Below are 27763 nucleotides of genomic sequence, written 5' to 3'. Positions count from 1 at the left end.
ACTTGAGGACTTGGCATATGTCAAATTTCACAGAGCGGACAGAAGGAAGATGTGAGCTCTCCTTGTCCAAGGACTCTCGTTCAGCTGTGCTGCGATGAAGAAGCAGAACACACGAATCTCCGAGGCCAGGGAGGGAGCGGGGAGTGGTACAGTGTTGTGAGTGGAGTGTTCGAGCCCTGAGAGAGGGAGAAGGCCGGAAAGGTGAAGTAGGTAGAAACAGATGGGCCTGTGGCGGTGCCCTGTCCCACAGAGGAGACTTCACATCAGTGAACACGATCCGCCTTCACAAGAACTGCAGAGTACGCAGCGTCCTGGCAAAGGAAGCCCAGCACGTGTGGGAGCCCTTTGAGCAGGAGAAGGCAGAGCAGGCTGGAAGGCTGCTTCTCGTAACTCAGGCCAAGTGCACGCCAGGGCTTGTGTAACTGAGAAGGGGGTCTTCAAAAGCCCATAGCTACGCAAATGCTCCCTAGTGGTCTGTATTCCTTACTTTATCTACTTCTGGGCAGGATTGGGGCCACGCCGGTGAGGACCTGTTGACCCAGTGCACTAAAAGAGGTTTTGTACTCACGGGGAGACGAGCCAGGTACTTGCTGAGGCCAGTTGAGTAGGAAACGCGGCCCACCCCACATCCTGAGGACGGGGGACACTTGGAGAGAACAGCTTGTAAAACACCCTCAATTACTTATCGCAGATGTTCTTCCCTTAGAAAACACCCCTCAGATGGCAGGAAATGGGAGACACGGCAAATAAATTCAGAGGTTTTATTCTGTAAAGCACATATGCACATATTTCAAACACGGAAAATTAATCTGGGAGTGAATGCCATAACAGATCAGCTACTGACCATCATGCAAGGTAAGTGAGATGGGTCCTCTGGCCCTTGTAACCCCACAGTGCCTGCAGGAGGGTTGAAAACCAGGATGCTGAATCCCTACAGACTGCCAAAGAAAATGCAACCGAAACGCAGGCTCCTAGTGACGAGAAAAACTTACAAATAGAATCAAAACTGATTCAAGTCATACAGTGAAAGGACAAAAGGAAAAAGGAAAGAGATCAATATGATCTGAAACAACCATTTAATAGTAAGTTGCTAACCTTTGATTGGACCTCCAGTCCAAGATGCCTGAGAACGCACCGGGGCTCCCGGGCGGGGTCACTCGGAATGGCACCTGGGCCCTGTGTGGGACGCTCTCCTGACCCTGAGGTCCCTCAGCAAGATGTGGCGGAGGACCGGGCCTCGTCTGCAAATGCCTGGGTATGAACAGGACTCTGGGCTTCCTGAGATTCCATGGGAGTCTCTTCGGTTCCTAGACCTCTTCAACCAGGTCCATGGCCTCTCCTCTTCCCCACTTTCCTTCAGACACCTGACTCTGGGTTTCCATAAGATCTTTGAGAAATTACCTGCTAGAGTGAATGCTGGATTTTAAAGTGTGTGTCCTGGCCTCAGGACAAGTCATACTGTCCAGGCATTTTTGGCACTTCCTTCCCTCATGTCTAACAGAGTCCTTCCTCCCCTGGCTACAGAGTCCAGCCATTTCCTGTAATTAAAACAAGGGTAATTAATATTAGCCACAAGCTGGACTGAACAAACCAGTGAAATTGACTTTCTTCACCTGTCTCCTTTTACGGTACTCTGCCAGTTCTAAATCTCTCCCTCTAACTCCACTTCACTGGGACATTATGAATTCAGTAGCAGCTTAACCTAAAGTCGGGTGGTCTTAATGATACTGATGTTTCTAAAGGCCAAGCCAAATGGCTCTTTCTCCATCTTGTCTAGTAAAAGTCTCAAAGTCTCTAAAGAGAAAACTAAATGAACAGGTTAGCCGTGCATCATGTAAGCAGCTCATAAAAAAAAAACTGGATAGACAAGTATGATTACTGTGCTTGAAATGTACCAAAAGGGGGAAAAAAGGGGGAGTATTAACATATTAAGTTACTACAGTGATTACTTTAACAATCTTCAGTAAGAGCCCACAATTGTTTTCCATTCAAGAATGCCTGGGATCACATGTTCTGGGCCAATTATTTCAGACTGCAGGACCGATTCTAATTTGGAACAGACTACAGACCTGGAGTTGAGGGAAAGAAGTACTGACGTCCAAGGTCTTAACTGCCCTTATGCTCTACAACATTGCTTGGGAGAACACAGAAGTCAGTCATGACAGTAAGTTATTAAGGCAAAGAGCTATTATGAAAAACAGTAAGAATACAATAAGAAAGGACTAGAAAAGAAAACGCCTTTTTTTTTTTTTTTTTAACAAGAAGATGGATTAGAAGGAAAAAGGGATAAAGGGCCGAGATCATCAAAATGCCACAGGAAAGAAAAATGCTTTTGGTTTTCCTCATACATGGCAGATCAGAGCTGCTTTCCTTCCAATTCCACAGGCACCATTTCATGTCACTGATCTACCAGTTGCCATTTTCCTTTTGAAGATATATTCACTGCACACAGACATATGCAAAAAGTAAAAGGAAGAAAGAAAATCCACTCCCTCTTCAAAGAAGACAAGAAACTCTTGCACAACTATTAGACTGAATCATCTTTCTTTTTCCATACTGCCATCTGCATTCCAGAAAACAGAACAGCTAATTTCTACTCTACTCTAGAGCCATTTACTTAATTTTTAAGCTCTTTTGAGTGAGGACGCTGCTTCAACTTTTATAATGGAGGGAAGGGACAAGAGAGGAGAAGACGACAGTGGAACATTCTGTGCCCACACTCAACTCACACAAGACGAGGTTCCTCACCATCCGTATGGAAAATGAAACTTAGATCTTTACCATGTAGGTGATTTTTCAACAGTTAACTTTTTACTCAAGATAAAAAGCACAAGTCTGTCCTAACTAGAGTAGTATTAAAACGTGACTATTTTACTTTTCTTTTCAAAGAAAAAAAACAAACAAAACAAGAAACTAAGAAAGATAGGCATGTTTCCTTGCAAGCAAAACGGAGAAAAAGGGATTACTGTTGTTACCATGATTATTAAGCCACAGACACATAAAATCCACAAAATGGACTGGTGGCTTTGGAAATGCAGTATCACATCAAAGGTGCAGACTGTTTCAAACATTCTGTACATATCGGGCTGAAACAAGAACCAAAGCAAACCTCAACCCCACCAGCAATGAAATGCTCCCATGACCTTGGTGAAGACAGCATGGTCTGCCCCGTGGCACTGAGATCACGATCCTCTCTGGCGCTGCGCAGGGTCGTCCCACCAAGTCCGCAGGTGAGGCTGAGGGTTCCGGCTGCACCCAGTGCGAAGCACGTGCATCATTGGACCAATTTCTGAATAGATCTTTATAAATATATACAAATCAGTTACAGGCACTTGAAATGTCTTTGGCTGGAATAACCCAACATTGCAAGATAATATATTCACAGAGTGTCCAGGCCCAGGCTGGGTTCAGCAGGCAATGATTATGGTTCTCTCAGTCTCTCTTAGAAAACGGGCAGTTGTGGGATTAGGCATCAGCCAAAGCCACCTAGAAGAGAAGAAGATGAGCAAACCCATCACACAGCAAAGCCCCGGTAACTCAGCCCCACCAGCAGCCTTATTGGGTTCCGGTCTCCAACCAAACACTAGGGAGCTACACGGCATGCATCTATCGAGCAGAGGAATTACTAAATCCCTAAGAAAAAAATCTCTTAGCAGGGAATGAATAGAAATCTTAAAAGTCTCCTGCAGGAAGCGGCCGATCCAGTGGAACGCCCATGCTGAGACAGAGTTATCGGATTTGAAACCATGATCAGGATTCTGAGATGATTTCTCAAGCTGACAGAAACTGAAGGAAGCAGCCCTTCAGGATCCGCTGCTCTCCCATGGGACTTTGAGAACAATTCCCACTCAGTGCCTTTCACCAGCTAAGAAGTGGGTGTGTGGTTGAAAATCCAACACCACGATTTAGGCTGAGGGCAGACTACTTCTGATAAAAAGACAGGACCTAATTTCTCTGGAGAAAAGGAGCCACCCACGATAAAGGGAATAAGGACTAAGCAGGGCTTTCTGTCTACAGAGATCTCCAGCAAAGTACTGGGCCACACCCATCCACTGCTCACCTTCTCAGGACAGAAGTCAGGATTGCTCTGACGCAATTTGCTGGGTCTGCCTTTGATAACCGCATAGCAAAACATTGTTATCACCATCACGAAGAGGAAGTAACTGGTGTGCATGAGATGCAGATTTATTAATGAACGGTCATCCTGGATAAGGAGAATAAACCAGAAACATCTGCACTGAGTTACTAGAAGATTTTAATGCCAGGTTTCTGGAAACAGGGTTCATAACCTCTAGACTCGCCTCAACTTTAATTCTTAAACTGGAAGGAGACAGGTTTCTCTTTTTCTCTTCTAAACTTTTAAAACTAGATCTAAGTAAAGACAGTGTTCCTGGGGCCACCCACTCCTTCCTAAGGGAGCCCCCTGCCCTGGCTTCTTCACTCCCACACTGCCCAAGAGCACCCCGCCCCAAGGTCCCCCCCTTCCCCGGAAAGCCCCAGAGACCCAGAGGCTTTAACCCCTACCCTTCTCTTCCGTCCTCTCCCTCTGACAGCCCAAGCCTGGGTTCCCGATTCCTCGTTACTCCCCCACCAAGAAGACCTCTCCCCATGGGCAGCTTCCTTATGTTTCCCTCACTTTCCAAGCCCTTGATTCACTCCTCTCTGACCTCCCACATGTGGTCAGTCACCAGGTCTGCCAGGTGCTGCAGCCCGGCCACGCTTCCATTCCTTTTCCTTCACACACCTACACACACCAACACACACACACACCCTCTGCAGGACGGACGGAGACACACACACACACACACACACACACACAGGACGGACGGAGACACACACACACACACACACACACGGACGGACGGAGACACACACACACACACACACCCTCTGCAGGACGGACGGACGGACACACACACACACACACACACACACACACACACACACACACACCTGCAGGCCATGAAACATCATCCTTGGGCTCCATCCCATAAACGCATCATCAGGTGGGCAGACCAGTCTTCCTCACATACTGCTTTACAAAGACCCTACAGCCCAAAAAAAGTCTAGGAGGCACAAATGGCCTTCTGGACCCTGGCCTCTGCCCAGCATCCAGCCTGATCTCTGTTGGTCACTCCCGCAGGCCCCCAGCCTACCAACTGCTACAACTTGATACTAGAAAGAGAAAACAATCAGGCAAGAAGAAATCGACCTACCATATACTGACAGGAAGAAAAGTACGGACATTTACAAAAATCAGTGCAGTCTGTTAAAAATGGGTTCAAGTCTAAGCAGGAAGCCAAATGAGCCCATCATCCACTGGTCCAGATAATGGTGTCTTCCTCCTTATTAAGTAAAACCTACCCAGCCCTCAATATCTAGCCAAAGACTGATCTCCTCCGACTTACTTCTACCTTTCTAGAATTCCAAACTATTTACTGCTCATATTGACAATGACCAACTATTCCCTGAGTGGCCGTGTGAACGAGCAGACGGTACAAGCATCCCTTGTGACCCCTATGAGTCAGGCACAGGGCGGCTGCTCGACAAACATAACCACTGGTGACCAAAGCAGAAAAGGAAGAACGGATGCAGAGTTTCCTTAACTAACAGGGTGGCACATTCTTCCAAGCCTCCACTACTCCACCCAGTCTCCCGGCCCAGCTGGAAATCTAGAACGGCATGGGCTAAGCTAACGCAAGGAGGTAAAGAGGGCCTACATAACAGTTCCCAGATACTGGGAGACAGACAGACAGACAGACACACACACACGATTTTTCTCACTTACGTCCGGAACAATAACTGTAAGCTTAGGATTTAAAGCGTGATAGACTTTTCCAATGGCCCCCTTATAACACCAGAAAGGATTGTAATCTTGAGCATATTTTGTGTTGGCGTCTCTGGCAGTTGTGAAGATCTTGTACCAGAGCGTGGCGTTGCTGTACGTGTCAGGAACACAGTGTGGTGGCTGTCTGCAGGGGAAGAGAGGAAAAGAGATGCCTCTACTACCTGCTGAAGCACTCCCTCACTCTGATACTTATATGCCAAAGTTCTACCTTTACGATTCCAAATTCAACTTAAATAATCCTTTTTTTTTAAAGATTTTATTTATTTATTTGAGAGAGAGAGAATGAGAGATAGAGAGCATGAGAGGGAAGAGGGTCAGAGGGAGAAGCAGACTCCCTGCTGAGCAGGGAGCCCGACGTGGGGCTCGATCCCAGGACTCCAGGATCATGACCTGAGCCGAAGGCAGTCGCTTAACCAACTGAGCCACCCAGGTGCCCTCAACTTAAATAATCCTTTAGACAGGTCTGGCTGTGACAATTCTACACAGTAATTTACTGCAAGCATCCTGAGAAATCTGCTAAAGCACCCCAGTCACACTCATGGTAAATGGAGCTTCTGACGCACATCCACCGGGGTCAGGAAAACACTTACACAGTGACGGGGAACACACCAGGGTTGGCTGTGAGGGTCATGCAGGTGGTGAACACCACCTGCTCACAGTGACCATGAAGGGCACAGTCGTCTGAACTCCAAGCTGTAGGCAGGGTAAAGGTAATATTGATCTCCTCGTGGGCTTCCCTGCCTATGAAAGAGAAATGGGGGGGGGGGCGGGGGGAGGGAGAGGCGTTGGTAAATAAAGGTAAGAACTCATATATTTATTATGCTCTGGGATGTCAATGAATCCCGGACTCAAACCCACCCAGGAATCCCCTATCAGCTCATAGAAGCAAGACATCTGCCTTTGTGGGATTTGAGGACCAAGAGCTCTGAGCCGGACGCTGAGGCCTGCTCACCTGGGAGAGCCACAGTGTGGCAAACGGCAAGGGGCCACTGTTAGCCAGGGCCTGGAGATGGTCAGGCATCAAGGGCCCCCAGTGCCCAAGGCGGAAAGCGGGGGGCTGGGTGAGTTATTATCACCACCGTTTTAGCACCTGCGCGGCACTCATGCCATTTCCAAATTGCTTTTATACGTATCCTTTCACATAAAACATACCGGTATCCCACAAACACGACCAAAGAAGCGATACTGTTCCCCTTTCACATATGAGCAGACTGAAGATCAGGGGGTCTAACAGACTTCAGGAAGGTCAGGGAACTGGTAAGGGATAAAAAAGCTTAAAATGAAAACCAAGGTGTTCTAATAACAGCAGGAGAAGGTCCACCTGCTGCCCAGAAGTCACCCCTGCCTCATTCCCGTGGGAATAGCTCTCACCCATAAAAGCCAGCAGGAGGCTGCCAGGCACTCCCAAGTTCCTCTAAGGACTCAGAGGTTCTTGGTAACAAAGAACCAAAGACTATTCTTCTAAGGTCTAGGCCACCGTAGGAAGCCTTTCCTAATTATTCCAGCTTCTGCTACTTTCTCAACATTCTCCTGAATCACTTACAGTCTGTCCTGGTCAGAGGGTACTATAGGTCAAAGGGCAGTGCTCAATGTTCTATAGATGTTATTACTTTTTTTAAAGACTTATTTATTTGAGGGAGGGGGAGAGAGCACAAGCGGGGGGCGGGGGCAGAGGGAGAAGCAGGCTCCCCGCTGCGAGGGGTGCTGGCACTTAATACAGCATTCCCTTTGTGCCAGGAACTATTGTTAAGTGTTTGATAAATATTAGTTCATGTTACCCTTGTCTCTGCCATAACCCTAAAATTCCAATTGACAAGACCAGATCTTAGGCTTTTTCTACTTCTTCTCGGCAGCTAGCACAGTGCTAACGTGGGCATTTGAAAATCTGCAGACCAGTAACAATATCTGTAGTATGTACTGAAAACTCTAAGATGAAAAACCTGAATAACAATTTTGTGCTTGTAAATATTAAAACCAGAGTGGGCCTCAAAGTTTCTTCTCAAGTCACTTTTATTGAGAGCCTACTATTTACCCAGCACTTTAAGTGAAGATGTAGCAGACACAGTTCCTTCTTGGCTTTACTTAGTTCAAACTCAAGAGAAGGGGAGACATGTAAAAATAAAAATAATCTGATGAGGAAAAACCAAATACTACTAATACTCTGTCTTGGAAGAGTTGCTGCCTAAGAAAATCTGAACGGAAAATGGCTACACTCACATACCTGAAAGTCCAATCTGATGCCCTAAAATGGTGGAGTACAGATGGGTGACATTGCGAGAGTACCCTCCAAAGGGTTTCAGCGGGTCCAGGGTTAGGGTGATCGCGACGGAGATGTTCACTGGGCCCGAGTCCTCCAGGGCCTGTGGGGACTGGGTGGACGCTCTGGCCTGCCCACTGGTCACCGTGCTCTCCGGAGCTGTGGTGTCATTTGTGAGGTGCTTCAGTGTTTCGTTCTCTGATACACACAAGTCCAAATCGTTAAACCGCAGCAGAAACGTATTCCAATCCTGCGGTGATAGGGAACAGAGGGAAGGAAGTATGAGCGGTCTGGAAGTGCGGCCTGTCACGGCACTCCACAGCCGTGACCGCCGGGGGGGCCGCGGGGCCACAGAGCTCGGCGCTGGCAGTGACAGTGATGACCCAGCCAGCAGCCCCTCGCACTGACATCCTAGTGCTGGCTTTCCAAGCAACCCAAAATGTGAACTCTTCATCGGCACGAGGTATTAAACCAGCTGATTAAACCAACTTATTCAAGAAAATGTGTAAAAAAAAAAAAAAATAGCATATTATGCCTGTAGAAAGTGATCTAGCTTCAGAAGCAAACTTGAAAAGAAAGCTCGAATGAAAGTAATAAAACATTAAAAGCATTAATCCAAACTCACTTAGCAGTTATGATTAGTTATTATTTTTTAAGACTTTATTTTTAGGGCGCCTGGGTGGCTCAGTTGGTTAAGCGACTGCCTTCGGCTCAGGTCATGATCCTGGAGTCCCGGGATCGAGTCCCGCATCAGGCTCCCTGCTCGGCGGGGAGTCTGCTTCTCCCTCTGACCCTCCCTCCTCTCGTGTGCTCTCTCTCTCTCTCAAATAAATAAATAAAATCTTTAAAAAAAAAAAAAAAAGACTTTATTTTTAAGTAATCTTTACACCCCACGTGGGGTTCAAACTCACGATCCCGAGATCGAGTCACCCGCTCCACCGACTAAACCAGCCAGGTGCCCCATGATTAGTTGTTTGTTTGTTTTCTTAATTGAGTTTTTATTGGTTATTTTGAGGAGCAGTACAGACATTTCAATTTGTACACAATTCTTAACGTACATACCGAAAATCTAAAAAAAAACCATGTAGTTGTGATTCTTTTCGAAAAGTTATTCCAGTGACCTTCCAGCTTAAAATCTGGAGGCAAATTTTCCTTAACAGTATATCAAGTACAAAGATCTTCAAATGCTGATACACTGTTACATTGTTAAATCCCATTAATTCACAATTTAATATCATATACACTACATACTCAAATTCTCAATCTTGCACAGCACATTAACAGAGTTACTAGGAAACCCGGACTACGACGACCAAGATGTTACAGAGTGCACAAGAACTTGGACCGGGAGAGCCAAGATCTAGGAGTGGTTTTCTTTAGGAAACAATTCTACCAAAAACAACGTGGGAATAGAAGTAATTTAAAATATTCAAGACATAGCAAATGCACGACCGACTCCAAATTGCCATTTAGTATGCTTGGTATTATAGGATATAAAAACTACCCCAGCTATGGAATGTTGAGCTGACACCCAAGACAATCAAAGCCTCCCACATTCAATATCCCACTATTTCCTGGTTGTACCAAAAAATAAACAACCAGCAAATGATTTCACCTCTTAAAAAAAGCATTTACACTTGAAAAATGGGATGAGGTGGCATTCCCTCCTTCTTAAAAACATTTCTAGAGCTACTAAAAAACTTGCATTTACAAAATAGTCGATAAAAATATTCCTCTGGATTGTACAAGAAGGGCGACAGGGACCACAAATAAGACATGGTTTATGGTATTAATCAGACTTGGCTTCTTTCTCTCCTGCTTCATCTCCTCATTTTTAGTTTCTCCATTTTCTGCAGGTAAGTCTTCTTTCTTTTCGTGGTTAGCGACTTCAGCCTGTTTTCCCTTTGCTCCCCTTTTCCCCTTTGTTTGCACTTTTTTGTCTGAAGATTTATCCTTTCCTGCTGCCTTGTTTGGCTTTGTTTCCACTTCTGCAGGAGCACGTTTAGCTGACAACCTCGCCGACCTCCTCTCGGGCTCCTTATTTGCCGCCCCCTCGGCAGAGCTGACCTTCCTCTTGGGCATCGAACGGGCGGGGCAGGCGCGGGCCGCGCCCATGGGCCGCGGCACGCCGAGGGCCTCCGCGAAGCTGGGCTGCCCAGTCGCCCGGAGCTGCTGCGACCCGCCCTGTTTGTTTTGTTTTCTTAAATAAGGCTGCCTTGGGGCTCCTGGCTGGCTCAGTCAGGAAAGCATGGGACTCTTGATCTCAGCAGGGGTTGTGAGTTCGAGCCCCACCTTGGGTGCAGAGATTACGTAAATAAATAAAAGCAAAAAAATAAATACATAAGGCTGCCTTAAAATAACTCCTCAAAAGGTCAATTCTATACACCTTGCTTTCTCTCTGTAGAATGCAAAACCGCAGTCAATACCAATATTCACGCGGTCCATTTTCCCCCTTGTCATGGACTTTGAAACATGGCCACCTTAAAACAGGAACAATTTCAAAAAGGAGGAAAAAAGATGTCTTCAGGCATCTCTTAATATCTGTTTGATGGTTTAAATCATAAGCAATTTTAAAAATACATACAGATGATTATGTCATGATTAAACTGAAACCAACATAGTAAAGTACCCACCTGGTTCTATTTTAATTTAATTTTCACAGAAAAGCAAAGATGAACTCAGGCTGAAATGGCAACAACGAACTAGCCTAGGCTGTCACATATAACTTCTTTCTCCAGGCAACGTGAGTCTACAAAAAGTTGCCAAATGTGAAGACAAACCAGGTTACACTTCCAATTACTCTAACACTATAGCCTGGACTAAAAATGCCACTTGATACCCGTGACCCTCCTTCAGGGAGGCAGAGCTGAGACTTACTCTCTTGTCCCCTCATCAGGCTACCTCTTGAAAAAACCCTTTCCTTGCTGCATTATAAAAAAAAAAGGAAGGAAGAAAGAAAAGAAAAAAAAGCCATCTGAGCAATCCTCAAGCAGTCGAGTGGGTCTACCTTTAGAGCATCAAGTCTATCAGTACATGGCATTTATTAAGACTGCAACTGGAACTGAAGCCCAGAGCAACCTTATGGACTCTCTACATTCCACAGTTGAAGGCAGAAGCAGGATTAAGTTTTTTGATTCATAGCCCCAAACTTTTCCCATATTCCTAAGGTCCTCATTTGAAAATAAAATCACTAAGTTAATCATAACCAAAGTTCTGCAGCAGCTTGGCACTGCTTTCCCGCAGACCTCGAGTCCATTCTGAACAGTCAGCCAAAGCCAATGTCAGGCCCCATTTCGATTATTAAGGACTAATTATCCAGGCTGCCTCTTAATCACTTGTGTTGGCCAAGTGTTCAACATGGCCTCGGGCTCTGAGGGAAAGCAATGCCAGGATGCTGCAGAGGCCTGATTGTGACTAGAATATTCATTTTCAGCCCTAATGTGGGTGCAGCCTATTTGCACAACCTTTAAAGATTCAGGCAGAGTCAGAACAGAGGGAGAACTGAGCCAGCCAGTCTGTTTCTTGGTTAGAAACTCTTTGAAAGGGTTTCAATGGCAGAAAACAGCTAAAACTTGTTACCTAAACTGTGTGAGAGAGTTCACTTGTGAAGGTGGCCCCTCCGGCCAAGGTATTCGAGGATCAGAGAGCACGGAGCACGGAGCACAGAGCAAGCCATGATCCCCATTACCCCAGTAGAACCCTCCTCTCCTACACAAGGCAGGAACAGTGCGATCTCAATCCCCGGCCCATTCCCACTCCCACCAAGGCACACACTCAAGAAGAAAAAGGATAAGAGAAGGCACTCCAGGAATCAACTAAGGCAGGAACTCATTCATCCTAAAAGAAACCGTTTCCACGAGTAAATTTACCATATCATTAATTCAGCATAATTTCTAAAACGTAAAATACATTTATTAATAGGCACATTATCATTCAGCTCTATTAAATAAGAATTGTTAACTTTGTGTTGTTTTCTTTGTATATGCATAAATACACCTTTATAAAATCTGTATTATGAATGTTCAAACTATTATTTGCCTAGATTTAGGTTTAAAGAACAATACCCTAATAATTTATTTAAATTGACCACAGTGTAAAATCTAGAAAGCAAATTTGTAGATAACTGAAGTTCTGCTTAATAAAAAAAGACAAATATATTTGGAAATAAGATCCAGCTTTCTATTTCTTTAGCGTCCCTTCTCAGGCAACGAAAAAGCTATCAGTACAGCTAAACAGAACTCCATATGACATATGGCTTCAAAATAACAAATGTTTAGTTTTTAAAAATAGCAATTAGCTAATTTAAGACTTTAATAATAAATTTAAATTATTTATGATTTATTAACTTAATAATAGCAAATATGTTAGTTCTCTATGTTCTTGACACATTTTACAAATATATTTTCCAAAATACACATTTCATTGGTGAAACAGTGTAACTGAAACTGGTAACATTATTGAAATCAACAGTTGTCTGACTAGATACTTTCAAACAAAGTGAATCACAGGGAGATGGAAGACAGGATTCTGAAAAAAATGCTGCTTTCTCACTAGGTTAGAAAGAAAGGTGTGTGGAGAGCCCAAGGGTGTTCTCCTACTGTGTAAAGTCTGGCCAGACTGAGAGAACTTAGAATATACGATACCTCTGCCATTTCCGGTGACTTAATCTCCTTGATCTTGAAGAAATAGCCCAAGGTCAGGAACGCTATTGCCATGGCACTGACACTGATCATAAAGACCACAAGGGGAGGCCGGCTGCTGATGTACAGCTTCAGGTTCTCCAGGGGGTTGATGCTGAACATTATTCTGATCAGCTCCACCTGAAAGGGATTAATCATTAGACTCATGGACTGACTCGCCCCAAGAAACCCTGCGATCCCCCGCACTGTTGTTTCCTTTCCTGGGGTTGGGGGGTGAGGAGGTCACTCACTATTGAGCTTGAGAAACATTTAATCATAAATCTACTCCAAAGACTAGAAGGAAGAAACACTAAATATGAACTGTCACTATGTCAAAGTGCTAAGATCTTAAAAGCTACGCATTTCTCTCTTTCCGTTTGAATCTTCTAATTATTCTATAATGAACACTTGCTGTTTCCATAAGGACTACTAATAATAGCACTTGCTATTTCCACTTAAGATAATGCTGAAGTAGGTCCATAACAGGACATAAATACATGCCAACACGTACAAAAAGAAATTGAGGTGTTCTCATTTCCTACCACTGAAAGGTTCGACATTCTGTCCTGTTCTCCGCCATCCTCATGCCCATCCCAGCAACTGGCAGAGAGACACGTACTAAATGTTGAACTGTACCACTCCCCTGCTTAAAGCCCTCCTAAGGCTTCCCACGAGACCGAGGAGATCAGGAACCGCTCTATCATGGCCCACAGGGTTTCACATTGCAGAAGCCCTGCCAACCTCAATGACTGTATGTCCAGGAACTTCCTGTCCTCCCTCACGGGGCTCTGGCAACGCTGGCCTTGCGATTTTCTAGGATCAGCTTGTCACTTTCTGCAAGGAAGTCAGCCGGGACTTGCATGGGGACTGCACTGACCCTGTAGGTCAGTTTGGGGAATAGTCCTGCCTTCTTAACAATACTGGCTTCCAGGCCATGAACCTTCCCATTTACTTGCGTTTTAATGTATTCCAACAAGCTTTGTGGTTTTCAATGTATACGTCTACATGTCTTTTGCCAAATGTATTCCTAAGTATTTCATTCTTCTCAGAATTTCTGAACATTTCCTATATGAAGGTATTTCCCCCCAAATTTCCAGGTGCTTGCTCTTCTTAAAATGCAGGTTTCCAGGGCGCCTGGGTGGCTCAGTCGTTAAGCGTCTGCCTTCGGCTCAGGTCATGATCCCAGGGTCCTGGGATCGAGTCCCACATCGGGCTCCCTGCTCCACGGGAAGCGCTTCTCCCTCTCCTACTCCCCCTGCTTGTGTTCCTGCTCTTGCTATGTCTCTGTCAAATAAATAAATAAAATCTTTTAAAAAAAAATGCAGGTTTCCACTCAATAGTCAACTCCTCAGAGAGGCCTTCCCTGACCACCGTCCGTCCCCCGCCTCTCAGTGCCCTGCTTTAATTCTTTCACACTGTTTAGTGCCGGTCAAGAGTACAATTAATTTTCTACTTGTTTGCTGTCTCTCACCCCTGGTTTCTGAGCTCCATGACAGCAGAAATTTTGCCAACCTTGTTCACTGCTCTAGCCCTGGTTCCTGGCCCCTAGAACAGGAGCTGACACATAATGAGCAATTATATACATGAACAGACCACAACACTAAAAAAAGCAACTAAAGGGGCGCCTGGGTGGCTCAATTGGTTAAGCGACTGCCTTCAGCTCAGGTCATGATCCTGGAGTCCTGGGATCGAGTCCCGCATCGGGCTCCCTGCTCAGTGGGGAGTCTGCTTCTCCCTCTGACCCTCTTCCCTCTCGTGCTATCTCTCATTCTCTCTCTCTCAAATAAATAAATAAAATCTTTAAAAAAAATTAAAAAAACAACTAAAAAAAATATCTGTAACAGCTTTTAAATTTGAGAGAAAAAGATGCATCAACACCCCCTAAGAACTAACAGCAACCACTTGCAATAAGCCAGGCTGTGTGTTCCTTCGTCCTCACGAGAGTCCTTTGAGATGGAAAATAATATCCTTTATGCTCTTCCCAGAGCAGCATCCATGCATGTTTTGTGTACTTTTCCTATAAAATCAGATACAATTACTGGTATTGCATATGGAAACTTGTGAAAAATGATATATTGAGTATATTCTTATATACTATTTTCATTCACATTGTTTCTGAGATTTATCTGCTGATCTACGTAGATCTAAGTCTACTGAATTTACCAGCTGTATAGTATGCAACCGTAGCTGAGTCTTCCTGGACTGAGGAGGCCAGTGAGGGTCTTCCCAGTTTCCCTCACCCAGGCCCTGCAGCAGCACGCACAGGAGGGGCTCTAGGTCACAGGGTAGGCGCATCAGCAACCTGATTTGGGCATGTCAGACAGCTCTCCAAGTCCTACCAGCAACGAAAGGGCTCGCTCCATCTCTCAACATTCGTACCAATACTTGAACACTTGATATTCTAAAGCAATGTTATTGACTTGGACCAACAAGACTGATGTGAAATATTATCTCATCATTATTTTAAATTGCATCTCCCTCACACTGAGGATCTTTTCACTTCTTTATCAGCCATTTAGGTTCTTCCTAGGTAAACGGCCTGAATCTTTTGGGTTACTTACCCGTTGTTTGTCTATTTCTCGTTAATATTCAGGAGTTCTTTTTATGTTCCTTAATGTTCAGGAGTTATGTATCAGTACTTCATCCGATTTTGTTGCCAAAAATACTCCACTGTATGAAATATTTTATTCATACATTTTGCATATCCATTCATCAGTTGATAGACATATTTCTACTTTCTATTATGAATCATGCTGCTATGAACATGCATGTGTAACATCTTGTGTGGACATAGGTGTCCATTTCTCTTGGCTGTATCTGTCCCATACACCCTAAGAATAGCATTGCTGGGTCATACGGTAACCACATGCTTAACCTTTTGAGGACCTGCCAGGCTATTTTCCAAAGCAACTGCCCCACTCTGCATTCTCACCAGGTGTATAATGAGTGTTTCAATTTCTCCACCACTTCACCCACACTTGTTATTGCCTTTTTCATTATTGTCATCCTAATGGGTGTGAGGTGGTAACTCACTGTGGTTTGATTTGCATTTCCTCGATAGCTATAAAGTTCTTGATTTTAATGTATTTATCACCCCTTTCCTTTTATGATTATGTGTATGTATGTATTATCCGAGAATCCCTTCGGTATCTTTATATGTCAAAAATATTTTTTTCGACTGAGAGCGCGCTGAGGCGACATGAAGCTGCTAACGCACAACCTGCTGAGCTCGCATGTGCGGGGGGTGGGGCCCCGTGGCTTCCCACTGCGCCTCCAGGCCACCGAGGTCCGCATCAACCCCGTGGAGTTCAACCCTGACTTCGTGGCGCGTATGATACCCAAGGTGGAGTGGGCGGCGCTTCTGGAGGCGGCGGATACCTTGCATCTGGTCGAGGTGCCCAAAGGGCCGATTGAAGGGTATGAGCACGATGAGAAATTCCTGAGGCAGATGCACCACGTGCTGCTGGAGGTGGATGTGCTGGAGGGCACCTTGCAGTGCCCAGAGTCTGGACGTCTGTTCCCCATCAGTCGCGGGATCCCCAACATGCTGCTGAGTGATGAGGAAACCGAGACTTAATCGTGCCAGGCGCCTAGTTTTTCCGTCTGTAACCAGGAATGTTTTTGCTGATGTATAGTCTGTTTGCTAGGTCTGTCGTGTATCCCCAAACCTGGACCCAGTGACACACGAAACACAGTGTTCTTGAGCTCGATATATTTCTTTTTCTCATTAAAGTTTCAAAACCAAAAAAAAAAAAAAATATATTTTTTTCGGGGCGCCTGGGGGGCTCAGTCGTGAAGCGTCTGCCTTCGGCTCAGGTCATGATCCCAGGGTCCTGGGATCGAGCCCCGCATCGGGCTCCCTGCTCCGAGGGAAGCCTGCTTCTCCCTCTCCCACTCCCCCTGCCTGTGTTCCCTCTCTCGCTGTCTCTGTCAAATAAATAAATAAAATCTTTAAAAGATATATATATTTTTTTCATTATTTTTCTCCACAAGTCTTACAGTTTGATTTTTAGTCTCTTATCTACTTGGAATTGATTTGGGATTCCGGATTCTCATGCGCTTCTGGTTTAATCTTTTTCTATACAGGTGGCCAATTGTCCAATACCATTCATTGAACATGGTTTTATACTGAACATGGATTTCCCATGAATTTGTAATGCTCTCTCTCATATATACCAAGCTCCCACATGAATGTAGGTTTGTTTCTAGGCTTTTTCTCGTGTCCCATCATGATACCTGCATTTCCCCACCTCAGTACCATGCTGTCTGAAATTTTGCCATCTAATACAAGAAGTCTACCATTTTACTTTTATTCGAAACTGTCCTAGCTCTTCTTGGCCCTTTACCCTGCCATATGAATTTTAGGTGCCAAATGTAAAGTTCCCAGAAAAATCTTGTTGAGATTTAAACTGGAATTGTACCAAATAGACCATTAATTTGGGGAAGAAGTGACATCTTTATGACACTGAGTTCCCTAGTCCATGAACATAAGGGTATCTCTCTCCACTTATTTGGGTCCACTTTTCTTTTTCAGTAATTTTTTAACTTTATCTTATGCATCTTATTAGACTGATTCAAAGACATACTGATTTACGCAGCTATCACTGACAGCATCTCCTAAAAATTACATTTTCTATTGTTAATGTATACAAAAGCAACAGACTTTGGTATATTGATCTTGATTCCAGACACACTGCTGAAATCTTTTAAATTCTAATTAGCTTATTTGTAGCTTCTCTTGGATTTTGTGTAGACAGTCACACTGCAAGCTAATAAGTATTTCTTCCTTTCCAGCCCCTATTTCTTTTTCTTACGACTTTAACTAGAATCTTCAGTGAAATGATGAATAGAAGCAGCAATAGATTCCTCCCTTTAAAGGAATTGCCTCTAAATGTTTCACTGTTAAATACAGTAGATGTTAAAGGTTTCTGAAAGAAACCCCTCAAGTTAAGAAGTACACTTCCATTTCAAGTTTGCAAAGAGACTTTCATTATAAACAAGTGTTGCATTTTAATGAATGCTTTATCTGCAACTTATCAATTTTTTCTCTCTAATCTGTTGACATGAACTATGTTCATTTTCTCATGCTGACTCATATTTGCATTCCTTGGATAAACTTAACATGATCACGATTTTTTAAAACTACATGACTGGTTTATGTTTGCCACATTTTATCTACATCTTTTAATATCTATTCATAAGACATAAGAAAATGATCAGCCATGATCACACTCTCCTTGACCAGAAGGACTAAGTCATCCTAGTATCACAAAATTAACTGAATTGTCCGGACATGTGTCTTCTAAAACGTGTATAAGATATTAGCTTTTATTTCTTTGAAGCTTAACAGAACTTGACCAAACAAACAAACAAACAAACCCTGGATTCACCAAGTTTTTCTTTGATTTTATATCTGGGTGAGTTAGCTTAACTGCTTCATCATGGTTTTAATGATGGTCGGTCTATGTTTTCTATTTCTACTGAGTCGGTTTTGATAAGATGTGTTACTCTAGGAAACTACCCATTTGATATTGGTTTTTAATACTTCTGGACAGTATAATTTTGTGATTTGTTCACTATTTACTTGTAGTTAGGGATTTTTTTTTCACTACAAATGTTTTCATGTGTTTGTCTTCTCGTCTTTTTAACCAATCTTTCCACAGCTGTATTGCACTGGTGTGTTCAAGGAACCAGTATTTGATTTTGTAGACTGTGTCTAAATAATTTGTTTCCTATTTCAGTCATTTCTACGTGTATTTTTTATTATGCTTCTCCCTCTGCTTTCTCTGGGTTTACTCAGAGAAACCCTTCAATTTCTCCAACTTCTTCAGCTGGAATCTCACCTCAGAATTTTTATTCTTCTTTTCTAATGTAAGCATTTCAGAATAATTTCCCTCAACACACTCCTTCTCTTTACCTAAATTATGTTCACGCCCTCGGCACTACCACCAATCTAATCCATTAGCTGATCTTGTTTTCTTTCCAAAATATATCTCAGGTTCACCCACTCCGCCCCATCTTTGTGTGAAGATGCATCAGCTCTCCACAGCCTTAAGGCCTCTATATCCAGGAACTCAGTGAGTACCTCTCTACCTACACATTCCACAACATGTCCAAAACTGAACTCATCTGCTTTCCTGCCAATATGACTCTTCTCCCTGTACTCCCTCATCTCACTACATAACTCTGGAAAACATCCTAGACTACTTGTGCCTTCCCCACTCTATCCAAGCAATTACTAAGTGCTAAAGAGTCTATTCCTTTATTATCTCTTACTTCCTCTCCATACTCCTGGGCTACTGCCGAGTTCACGCCCTCCTCGTCTTTTTCTTGTAACTATCACTAAGAGTCTCAACTGGATCTGCCTATACCAGTTAAATAATCTATCCTCCACATGCTGTGAGAGTTATTTTTTCCAAATGTAAATCTAGTCATGTTACTGCTTAAATCTCTCAGAGCTCCAACAACCAAGGAATGAAGTCCAAGCTCCTTAGAATGGCAAGCCACCATGAGCTAGGTCTTGTCTACTTCTCAACGGTCTAACTGCTTACAATTCCTGCACATATTAGACAATATTATAGATTCAAGCCTTTCAGTCCACTGGTCCTCCTGACCTTCACGAACCACATCCCGCTCCTTCACCCTCCTCTTCCAAGACTCAAGGGACACCTTCTCTATGGAAGCCTTCCTGGCCCTTCCCCACACCCAGCCCCTCAGGGAGAAGTGACCACTTTCATTTATATGCCCCCACTCTACTCTGCAGACTTCTCACAGACACTGAAACACCTCGCTGCAGTTGTGTATGTATACGTCTATCTTCCCAACCAAGCTGTAAGCCTCTCAACGACAGATACAATGTTTTACTTGTCTCTGCATAATCAATATCCAGACACAAAATAGGCAATTTTTAAATGTGCAAGTTCATTCAATGAATCAAATAAATCCAGACTTAAAACATAAACTAAAAAATAATTTAGGAAATGATTATAGCAAGATTACAGGGTACAAGGCTAATATAAAGAAGTCAACTGCATTCCTATATATGCCAGCAGGAACAAGCTGAATTTGACACTATAAACACAATACCATTTATATTAGCACCCCCCAAAATTAAATACTTAGGGATCAATCTAACAAATATGTACAAGATCTATGTGAGGAAAACCACAAACTCTCATGAACAGAATCAAAGCACCAAATAAACCGAGAGATTCCATGTCCGTGGATGGAAAAACTCGCTATGTCAAAGTGTCAGTTCTTCCCAACTTGACTTATACATTCAACACAATCCCAGTCAAAAGTCCCATCAAGTTATTTTGTAGATATCAACAAACTTTTCTAACATTTCTATGGAAAGGCAAAAGAACCAGAATTGACAATACTAATAAAAGAAATACTGAAGGAAATTTGGAGACCTGACTGTACTCAACTTTAAGACTTACTATAAAGCTACAGTAATCAAGACAGCGTGGTATTGGCCAAAGAACAGACAAATAGACCAATGGAACAAAATAGAGCATCCAGAAATAGACCCATGTAAATCTAGTCAACTGATCTTTGACAAAGGAGCACAGGCAATACAACGAAGCAGTAACACATCATTTTCAACAAACGGTGCTGAACTGAACATCCACATATTAAAAAAATGAAAATCTAGGGGTGGCTGGGTGGCTCAGTTGTTAAGCGTCTCCCTTTGGCTCAGGTCATGATCTCAGGGTCCTGGGATGAGGCCCCGCATCAGGCTCCCTGCTCGCGGGGAGCCTGCTTCTCCCTCCCCCACCTCCCCTGCTTGTGTTCCTGCTCTGTGTCTCTCTCTGTCAAATAAATAAATAAAATCTTAAAAAAAAAAAAGAATCTAGACACAAACCTTATACTCTCCACAAAATGAATTCAAAATGGACCAGACCTGAATGTAAAATGCAAAACAATAAAACTCCTAGAAGATAACATAGAAAAAAACCTAGATGACCCTGAGTTTGGTGATGACTTTTTAGATAGAACACCAAAGGCACCATGCATGAAAGAAAGAACTGATAAACTGGACTTTATTAATGCTCAACAGCGCTGATCATCAGGGATATACAAATCAAAATTACAATGAGTGATCACATCATACCTGTCAGAATGGCTAAAATCATCAACACAAGAAACAACAGGTATCAGGGAGGATGCAGAGAAAGGGAATCCTCTTGCACTGCTGGCGTGAACGCAAACTGGTGCAGCCACTCTGCAAAACAGTATGGAGGTTCCTCAAACAGTTAAAAACAGAACTACCTGACGATCCAGCAATTGCCTTACTAGGTATTTACCCAAAGAATACAAAAATACTGGTTCAAAGGGATACAAGCACCCTGATGTTTATAACAGCTTTATCAACAATGGCCAAATTATGGCAACAGCCCAAGCGACCACTGACTGATGAATGGATAAGGAAGATGCAGTATATATACACAATGGAATATTATTCAGCCACCAAAAAGAATGAAATCTTGCCATTTGCAACCACACAGATGGAACTAGAGAGTATTATGCTAAGTGAAGTAAGTCAGTCCGACAAAGACAAATACCATTATTTCACTCCTATGGGGAATTTAAGAAACAAAACAAGTGAGCAAAGGGGGAAAGAAAGAGAAAAACCAAGAAACAGACTCTTAATTATAGAGAACACACTGACAAGTTACCAGAGGGGAGGAAGGTGGGAATGGAGGATGGATGAAACAGGTGATGGGAATTAAGGAGCGCACTTGTTGTGATGAGCACCAGGTACTGTGTATGGAAGTGTTGAATCACTACATTGTACACCTGAAACTAATATAACACTGTATGTTAACTAGAATTTTTTTTAACTAGAATTGAAATAAAAACTTTAAAAAAATTGGGCTCATTACAATTAAGAATTTCTGCTCTATGAAACACACTGTTAAAAGAATGAGAAGACAAGCACAGACTAGGAGAAAATATTGCAAAAGACATATCTGATATAGGATTGTTATCCAAAATATACAAAGCTTTTTTTTTTTTTTTTTTGAGAGAAAGAGAATGAGATAGAGAGCACGAGAGGGAAGAGGGTCAGAGGGAGAAGCAGACTCCCTGCTGAGCAGGGAGCCCAATGTGGGACTCGATCCCGGGACTCCAGGATCATGACCTGAGCCAAAGGCAGTCGCTTAACCAACTGAGCCACCCAGGCGCCCTATACAAAGAATTCTTAAAACAATAAGAAAACAACACAATTTAAAAATTAACCAAAGACCTTAACACCTCAATAAAGAAGATCTGCAGATGACAAGTATACAAAGAGATGCCCCACATCATAGGTCATCAGGAAATACAAATTAAAACAACAATGAAATATCACTATACTTGCTAGAATGGCCAAAACCCAGAACACTGACAATACCAAATACTGACAAGGATGTGGAGCAACAGGAACTCTCATTCAATGCTGATAGGAATGCAAAATGGTACAGCCATTCTGGAAGACAGTTTGGTGGTTTCTTACAAAACTAAAACATACTCTTTTTTTCCCCAATATTTTATTTATTTGTCAAAGAGAGAGCACAAGCAGGGGCAGCAGCAGGCAAAGGGAGAAGCAGGTTCCCTGCTAAGCAAGGAGCCCAATTTGGGGCTCGATTCCAAGGCCCAGGGATCATGACCTGAGCCGAAGGCAGACAGATGCTTTACCGACTGAGCCACCCAGGTGTCCCAACCAAAACATACTCTTAACCATAAGATCCAGCAACTGCATTGTTCAGTATTTGCCCAAAGGAGTTTAAAACTTATGTCCACACAGGTAAGCTAAGGTGGCTCAGTCAGTTAAGGGCCCAACTCTTGATTTCGGCTAAGGTCATGATCTCAGGGTTGTGAGACTGAGCCCCGCTTCAGGCTCCATGCTGGGCATAGAGCCTACTTGGGATTCTCTCTCTCCCTCTCCCGCCCCTTAAAAACAAACAAAAAAACTTATGTCCACACAAAAATCTGCACATGGATTTTTATAGAAGCATTATTCATAACTGCCATAATTTGGAAGCAACCCAGATACCTCTCAGTAGGTGAATGGATAAACTGTGGTATATCCAGACAATGGAATGTATTATTTGGCACTAAAAAGAAATGAGCTATCCAGCCATGAAAGGCAAGGGGGGAATTTAAATGCACATTACTACATGAAAGAAGCCAATCTGAAAGGCCACATACTATATAATTCCAACTATATGACCTTCTAGAAAAGGTAAAACAATGGAGCCAGTAAAAAGATCAGAGGTTGCAGGGGGGAGGGAAGGAGTGATAAACAGGTGAAGCACAGAGGATCTATAGAGCATTGAAAACACTCTGTATGATACTATCATGGTAGATACATGTCATCATAAATTTGTCCAAACCCCTAGAATATACACCACCAAAAATGAGCGCTAATGTTAAACTATGGACTCTGAGTACTAGTGATGTGTCAACCTAGTTTCGCCAATTATAATACATGTATCACTCTGGTGGGGGATGCGGACAATGGGGGAGGCTGTGCATGTGTGGGGACAGAGTGTTTTACAGGAAATCTCTGTACCTGCCTCTCATTTTTGCTGTGACCCTAAAACTGCTTTTATAAACTTGAGTATTTTAAAAAAATAAAAATCTAGAAATACATTACTTAAGAGTCATAAGATTCAGAAACAAAAACATCAACAGTAAATTAGAGTTCTGTAAGTTTAAAGTTCTAAGCCTCTTCTATATGTTTATAAAGAGTTTAAGAAAACAAAATCTGAATCATATAAAAATAAACATCTGGAACTACAATTATGAAACATTTTTCTAGAAAAACAGAAAAATCTAAAATAAGTTCACTTCTAGAGAAAACTAAGTCATTAAAACCATGTCACACCAGAATGTAAACACTTATATAAAAAGCATCAACATAAATACCTACAAATTAGCAAACAACATCAACATAGCTAATTTAATTAGACAAAGTTCCAGAGGAGGCCAACTGTATTCACTTAAGGTGAAAGCTTTTTATTTTTTATTTTGTTTTTTGTTTTTTTTTAGAGAGAGAGCCCAAGAGCGAGAGCGGGAAAGGAGCAGAAAGGGAGAGAATCCCAAGCAGGTTCATGGAGCCCTACATGCGGGGCTCGATCTCACAACCCTGAGATCATGATCTAAGCTGAAATCAAGAGTCAGACAGTTAACCAACTGAACCACCCAGGCGCCCCAAGCTTTTTTTTATTTTTTAATAAAACAATTAAAAGTCCAAATACGGGGCACCTGGGTGGCCCAGTCGTTCTGCTCAGGTCATGATCCCAGGGCCCTGGGATCGAGCCCTGCATCAGGCTCCCTGCTCTGTAGGAAGCCTGCTTCTCCTTCTCCCTCTCCCTCTCCCCCTGCTTGTGTTCCCTCTCTCGCTGTGTCTCTGTCAAATAAATAAATAAAATCTTTAAAAAAAAAAAGTCCAAATACTTCACAAACTTAAAGTTCCTTTCCTACAAGCGTTTTCAAATACAAAATCAACGAAAGCTAAACAAATTTATTTCCTCTGCAAAAAATGACATTTCTGTAACCTTCACCATAGTAAATGTCACTGCTAATTACAAAGTTAAGCTCTGTACTGGGATATGCAAAGTAGATTAGAGAGAAAGCACACTCTCTGACCCCCTCCCCTAAATTCATCCCAACTTCAATGAGAGACTTTCACAAAGATAAAGCGAGAAACCACCAGGGCTGTGACGCTGCCTCTTGGCAAAGTCTAGGGATTTAAGGTACCCAGAACACAGCCAAAAGGCAATTTTCACAAGCACGTGATTAAGGTCTTTTGACAAAGTACCTAGAGCTCTGAAACGAGTTCAATGACAACACCAAACATCAGGTGGCAATTTAAGTAGGCAAAGTCTAAGATTATGGCTGAGTTACCTCAAGCACCTCGCAAGTTAGGAGAAACACCAGTCACTTTAAAAGGGGAGGAAAAGGGCTGTTAAATTTGCTAGAGACCCACCTGGCCACATATATCAACAGCATTTAAGCCCAGCACACTCTTATCTCTACCATCGTCACCTGAGAAAATACTCATTGCTGAAAACAAAGATTTAACTAACATCGTTATCTTAGGAGTGTTTAAAATGATAAAAAATGAAAAACCAGATATCCGACAATAGCAGGGAAATGGTTACAGGATGATATATCCCCAGCAGAAACACTATAGTCATTAGACACACAGGATCTATAATAATATACACAGAACAAGGCTATTGAGATTTTTTTAAGTATGAGAGTATATGCGCACATAAGCACCCATATGGAGGAAAAAAGACAAATAACATACCCTCAAAATGGTTCTCTCTAGCTGCTGAGATTACATATATCTTGCTCTTTTTAAAATATTTCCAAATGAGGGGCACCTGGTGGCTCAGCTGGTTAAGTGACCGACTCTTGTTTTCAGCTCAGGTCGTGATCTCAGGATCATGAAATTGAGCCCCACATCGGGCTCCCCGCTCAGCGGAGAATCTGCTGAATATTCTCTCTCCCTCTCCTCTTCCCACTCACGCTCACACATGCATACACTCTCTTACATAAATAAATCTTTTAAAAAATTTTCCATCATGAATATGTATTTCCTTTGTAATAATTTCTAATAAAACTTATAAATATAAATAATCTTCAATAGATCCTGCTGCTCTCGTGACCAAAATAAAACTTCATTAAATCTTTTGGTTTTTTTTTAAGATTTATTTGACAGAGAGAGACAGCGAGAGAGAGAGAGAGGGAACACAAGTAGGGGGAGTGGGAGAGGGAGAAGCAGGCTTCCTGCTGAGCAGGGAGCCCGATGTAGGACTTGGGGATCACAGGACCCCGGGATCATGACCTGAGCTGAAGGCGGACACTTAACGACTGAGCCACCCAGGCGCCCCGAAACTTCACTGAATCTTAATTCTATTCACTTTCTTCATTAATAAAGGTAGGGGCACCTGGATGGTGCAGTCGGTTGAGAGTCCAACTCTTGGTCTCAGCTCAGGTCATGATCTCAGGGTCGTGGGACTGAGCCCCGTGTCAGGCTCCGTACTAGGTGTGGAGTCTACTTGAGCGTCTCTCTCCCTCTCCCTCTACCCTTCCCGCTCATGCTTTCTCTTTCTCTAAAATAAATTCTTTAAAAAATGATGGTGATAAATAGAATAACAGAACTTTTTAAAACCAAACTAGAAAAAAATAAATAAATAGAAAACAGGATGGTCCTCCAATATGTCCCAGTGCTAAAGAAAGGCAAAGCTTAACTGGCAGTGATTTGTGCACAGAGGGATCTGTAAGAAACCAAAAATAAACTAAGAAAGAGTATTTAGGTGAGGTTCCTCCAGACAACCCAGTACTGTGGGCTCCTGGGGCAGGTGGTGCATAGAGGTTCTCCAGACAATTGTGGTCTCCTCCATTGGGGCAGAGATTGAGAAGCCAGTGGCGGGCACAGAGGGGAGGAGGTGCCCACGAGCCAAAGAGGTACCCAGGATGGTAAGGTGTCTTGCAAGGCAGAAGAGGAGAGCTTCAGGAAGGAAGAGGTGTCGAGAGGTGAATTAAGTATAAGGAGTAAGAAAAGAAAGGATCTGAGTCTCTCTGTCCTTTAAAAAGTACCTAGTTGAAACTGAGCTTGCATAATCCTCCACCTGGCAAGATCACTGGTGACTTTTATTTTTTTAAAGACTTTATTTATTTATTTGAGGGAGAGAATGAGAGAGAGAGAGAGAGAGAGAGAGAGAGAGAGCGCGCGCACGAGAGGGAGGAGGGTCCGAGGGAGAAGCAGACCCCCCCGCCGAGCAGGGAGCCCGATGCGGGACTCGATCCCGGGACTCCAGGATCATGACCTGAGCCGAAGGCAGACGCCCAACCAACTGAGCCACCCAGGCGCCCCACTGGTGACTTTTAAAACCACATTCTGGCGGAGGGAAATCAAATGGGAAGGAGAGAAGAACAAGGATGAGCAGACAGGCAACAGGTGAACACCACGGCTTCAAACGAAGGGGACATGAGCCAGGGTCAGGAGACGTGAGCAAATCACGAGAGCAAGGAGCTACTCAAAGAAGGTGGCTTCCCAAGGGACCAGTGCCACTGAAACATGTAATTTTGTATCTTGATTTACCACTTTATTAGAAAGAAAGGAAATTAACATTGATTATGCCAGATCACGAGCCCTTTCACAGGGTCTCCCTCTCTCCCAAGTACACCACTGAGCTACGTGCTCAAGTTAAAAACTATAATCTAAAACTAGACCTTAAGATCTGCTAAGCGACAACCTGTGACCCGACCAAAAAGTTCACTCTACATGAACAACAAAACCATCGTTCATCTTAAACCAGAGTTTTGGCCTAAAGCTAAATGGGAAATTCCTTAAAGCTCTTCTATAAAGTCATGTCCTTTTCAAAGTTTGAAAGAGACTAGGGGTTGGGAGGGAGGATGCCACAGGGAGGGTACGAGGGGAGGCTTGGAGAGCCCGGTCTGTAGGCCTAGCCCAGGAAATACCCTGCTCCTGTGCCAAGAGAATCGCAGGAATTCAGCTGGATGTGGGAGAGGGGCCCGCTTTGAATGTAAAAATTAAAGTAGCATTCCTCAAATATCCTGAGCCTAATAAAGAGCATTCATGGATGTGATACCAGATCATCCAACACTTAGCAGAGATGCGGGGACTTGCTGGCATCAAAGAAACCCTGGGCGATCTCAAGCACCCAGCTACCACCCTTCCTCCCCTACCAAGAAGCAGTGAGTGTAGACAGAACAGACCCTCAGGGAGGCAAGTAAGTAGCGATGAAGACAAAGGAAAACTTCCAGGCGTCCAGTGAGGTCTCAGATGCTAAAGCCAAAGTCGGAATTGCAGTCCGCACACACCTCCCTGCAGAATGTGACACACTGGGGCACGTCTTACACCGCCAGGCGTTCCTTCTGCTCAGATCTGGCCACCCTGTCCTCACGGCAGACACACCATTCACAGCTTCCTGTCAATTTTCCGCACCTATCTCC

General features: G+C 43.4%; 2 protein-coding genes and 1 pseudogene across 2 annotated transcripts in view; 1 reads left to right on the top strand and 2 right to left on the bottom strand.

Moving 5' to 3' along the window:
* Nucleotides 1–747: 747 nt before the first annotated feature.
* The window catches only part of TMEM248 (transmembrane protein 248), a 32286-nt gene continuing 5270 nt past the window's right edge, over nucleotides 748–27763 (bottom strand). Inside the window, exons 2-7 of the mRNA XM_028109911.2 lie at nucleotides 12749–12925; nucleotides 8070–8355; nucleotides 6439–6589; nucleotides 5789–5972; nucleotides 4061–4204; nucleotides 748–3486 (exon numbers count right to left, since the gene is read on the bottom strand). Of these exons, the coding sequence (XP_027965712.1) occupies nucleotides 3466–3486; nucleotides 4061–4204; nucleotides 5789–5972; nucleotides 6439–6589; nucleotides 8070–8355; nucleotides 12749–12907 (945 nt within the window). The 5' untranslated portion in view covers nucleotides 12908–12925 and the 3' untranslated portion in view covers nucleotides 748–3465. The remainder of the gene's footprint in view (nucleotides 3487–4060; nucleotides 4205–5788; nucleotides 5973–6438; nucleotides 6590–8069; nucleotides 8356–12748; nucleotides 12926–27763) is intronic.
* LOC114214341 (non-histone chromosomal protein HMG-14 pseudogene) lies at nucleotides 9568–10352 on the bottom strand (annotated as a pseudogene).
* Nucleotides 15969–16494, top strand: LOC114214340 (multifunctional methyltransferase subunit TRM112-like protein). Its single transcript, XM_028109912.2, has one exon. The coding sequence runs from the start codon at nucleotides 15984–15986 to the stop codon at nucleotides 16359–16361; it is 378 nt and encodes a 125-aa protein (XP_027965713.1). The 5' UTR covers nucleotides 15969–15983; the 3' UTR covers nucleotides 16362–16494.

The sequence above is a fragment of the Eumetopias jubatus genome, unplaced genomic scaffold, assembly GCF_037043125.1.
Source record: "Eumetopias jubatus isolate StellerSeaLion01/CBP00866 unplaced genomic scaffold, mEumJub1_p1.0 scaffold_12, whole genome shotgun sequence".
Lineage (NCBI taxonomy): Eukaryota > Metazoa > Chordata > Mammalia > Carnivora > Otariidae > Eumetopias > Eumetopias jubatus.
Note: the sequence above shows the minus strand (reverse complement) of the source record. Positions and strands in the feature narration are given on the sequence as shown.

Coding starts and splice junctions, on each gene's coding strand:
- LOC114214340 (XM_028109912.2), top strand. CDS start 15,984: ATGAAGCTGCTAACGCACAACCTGCTGAGCTCGCATGTGCGGGGGGTG.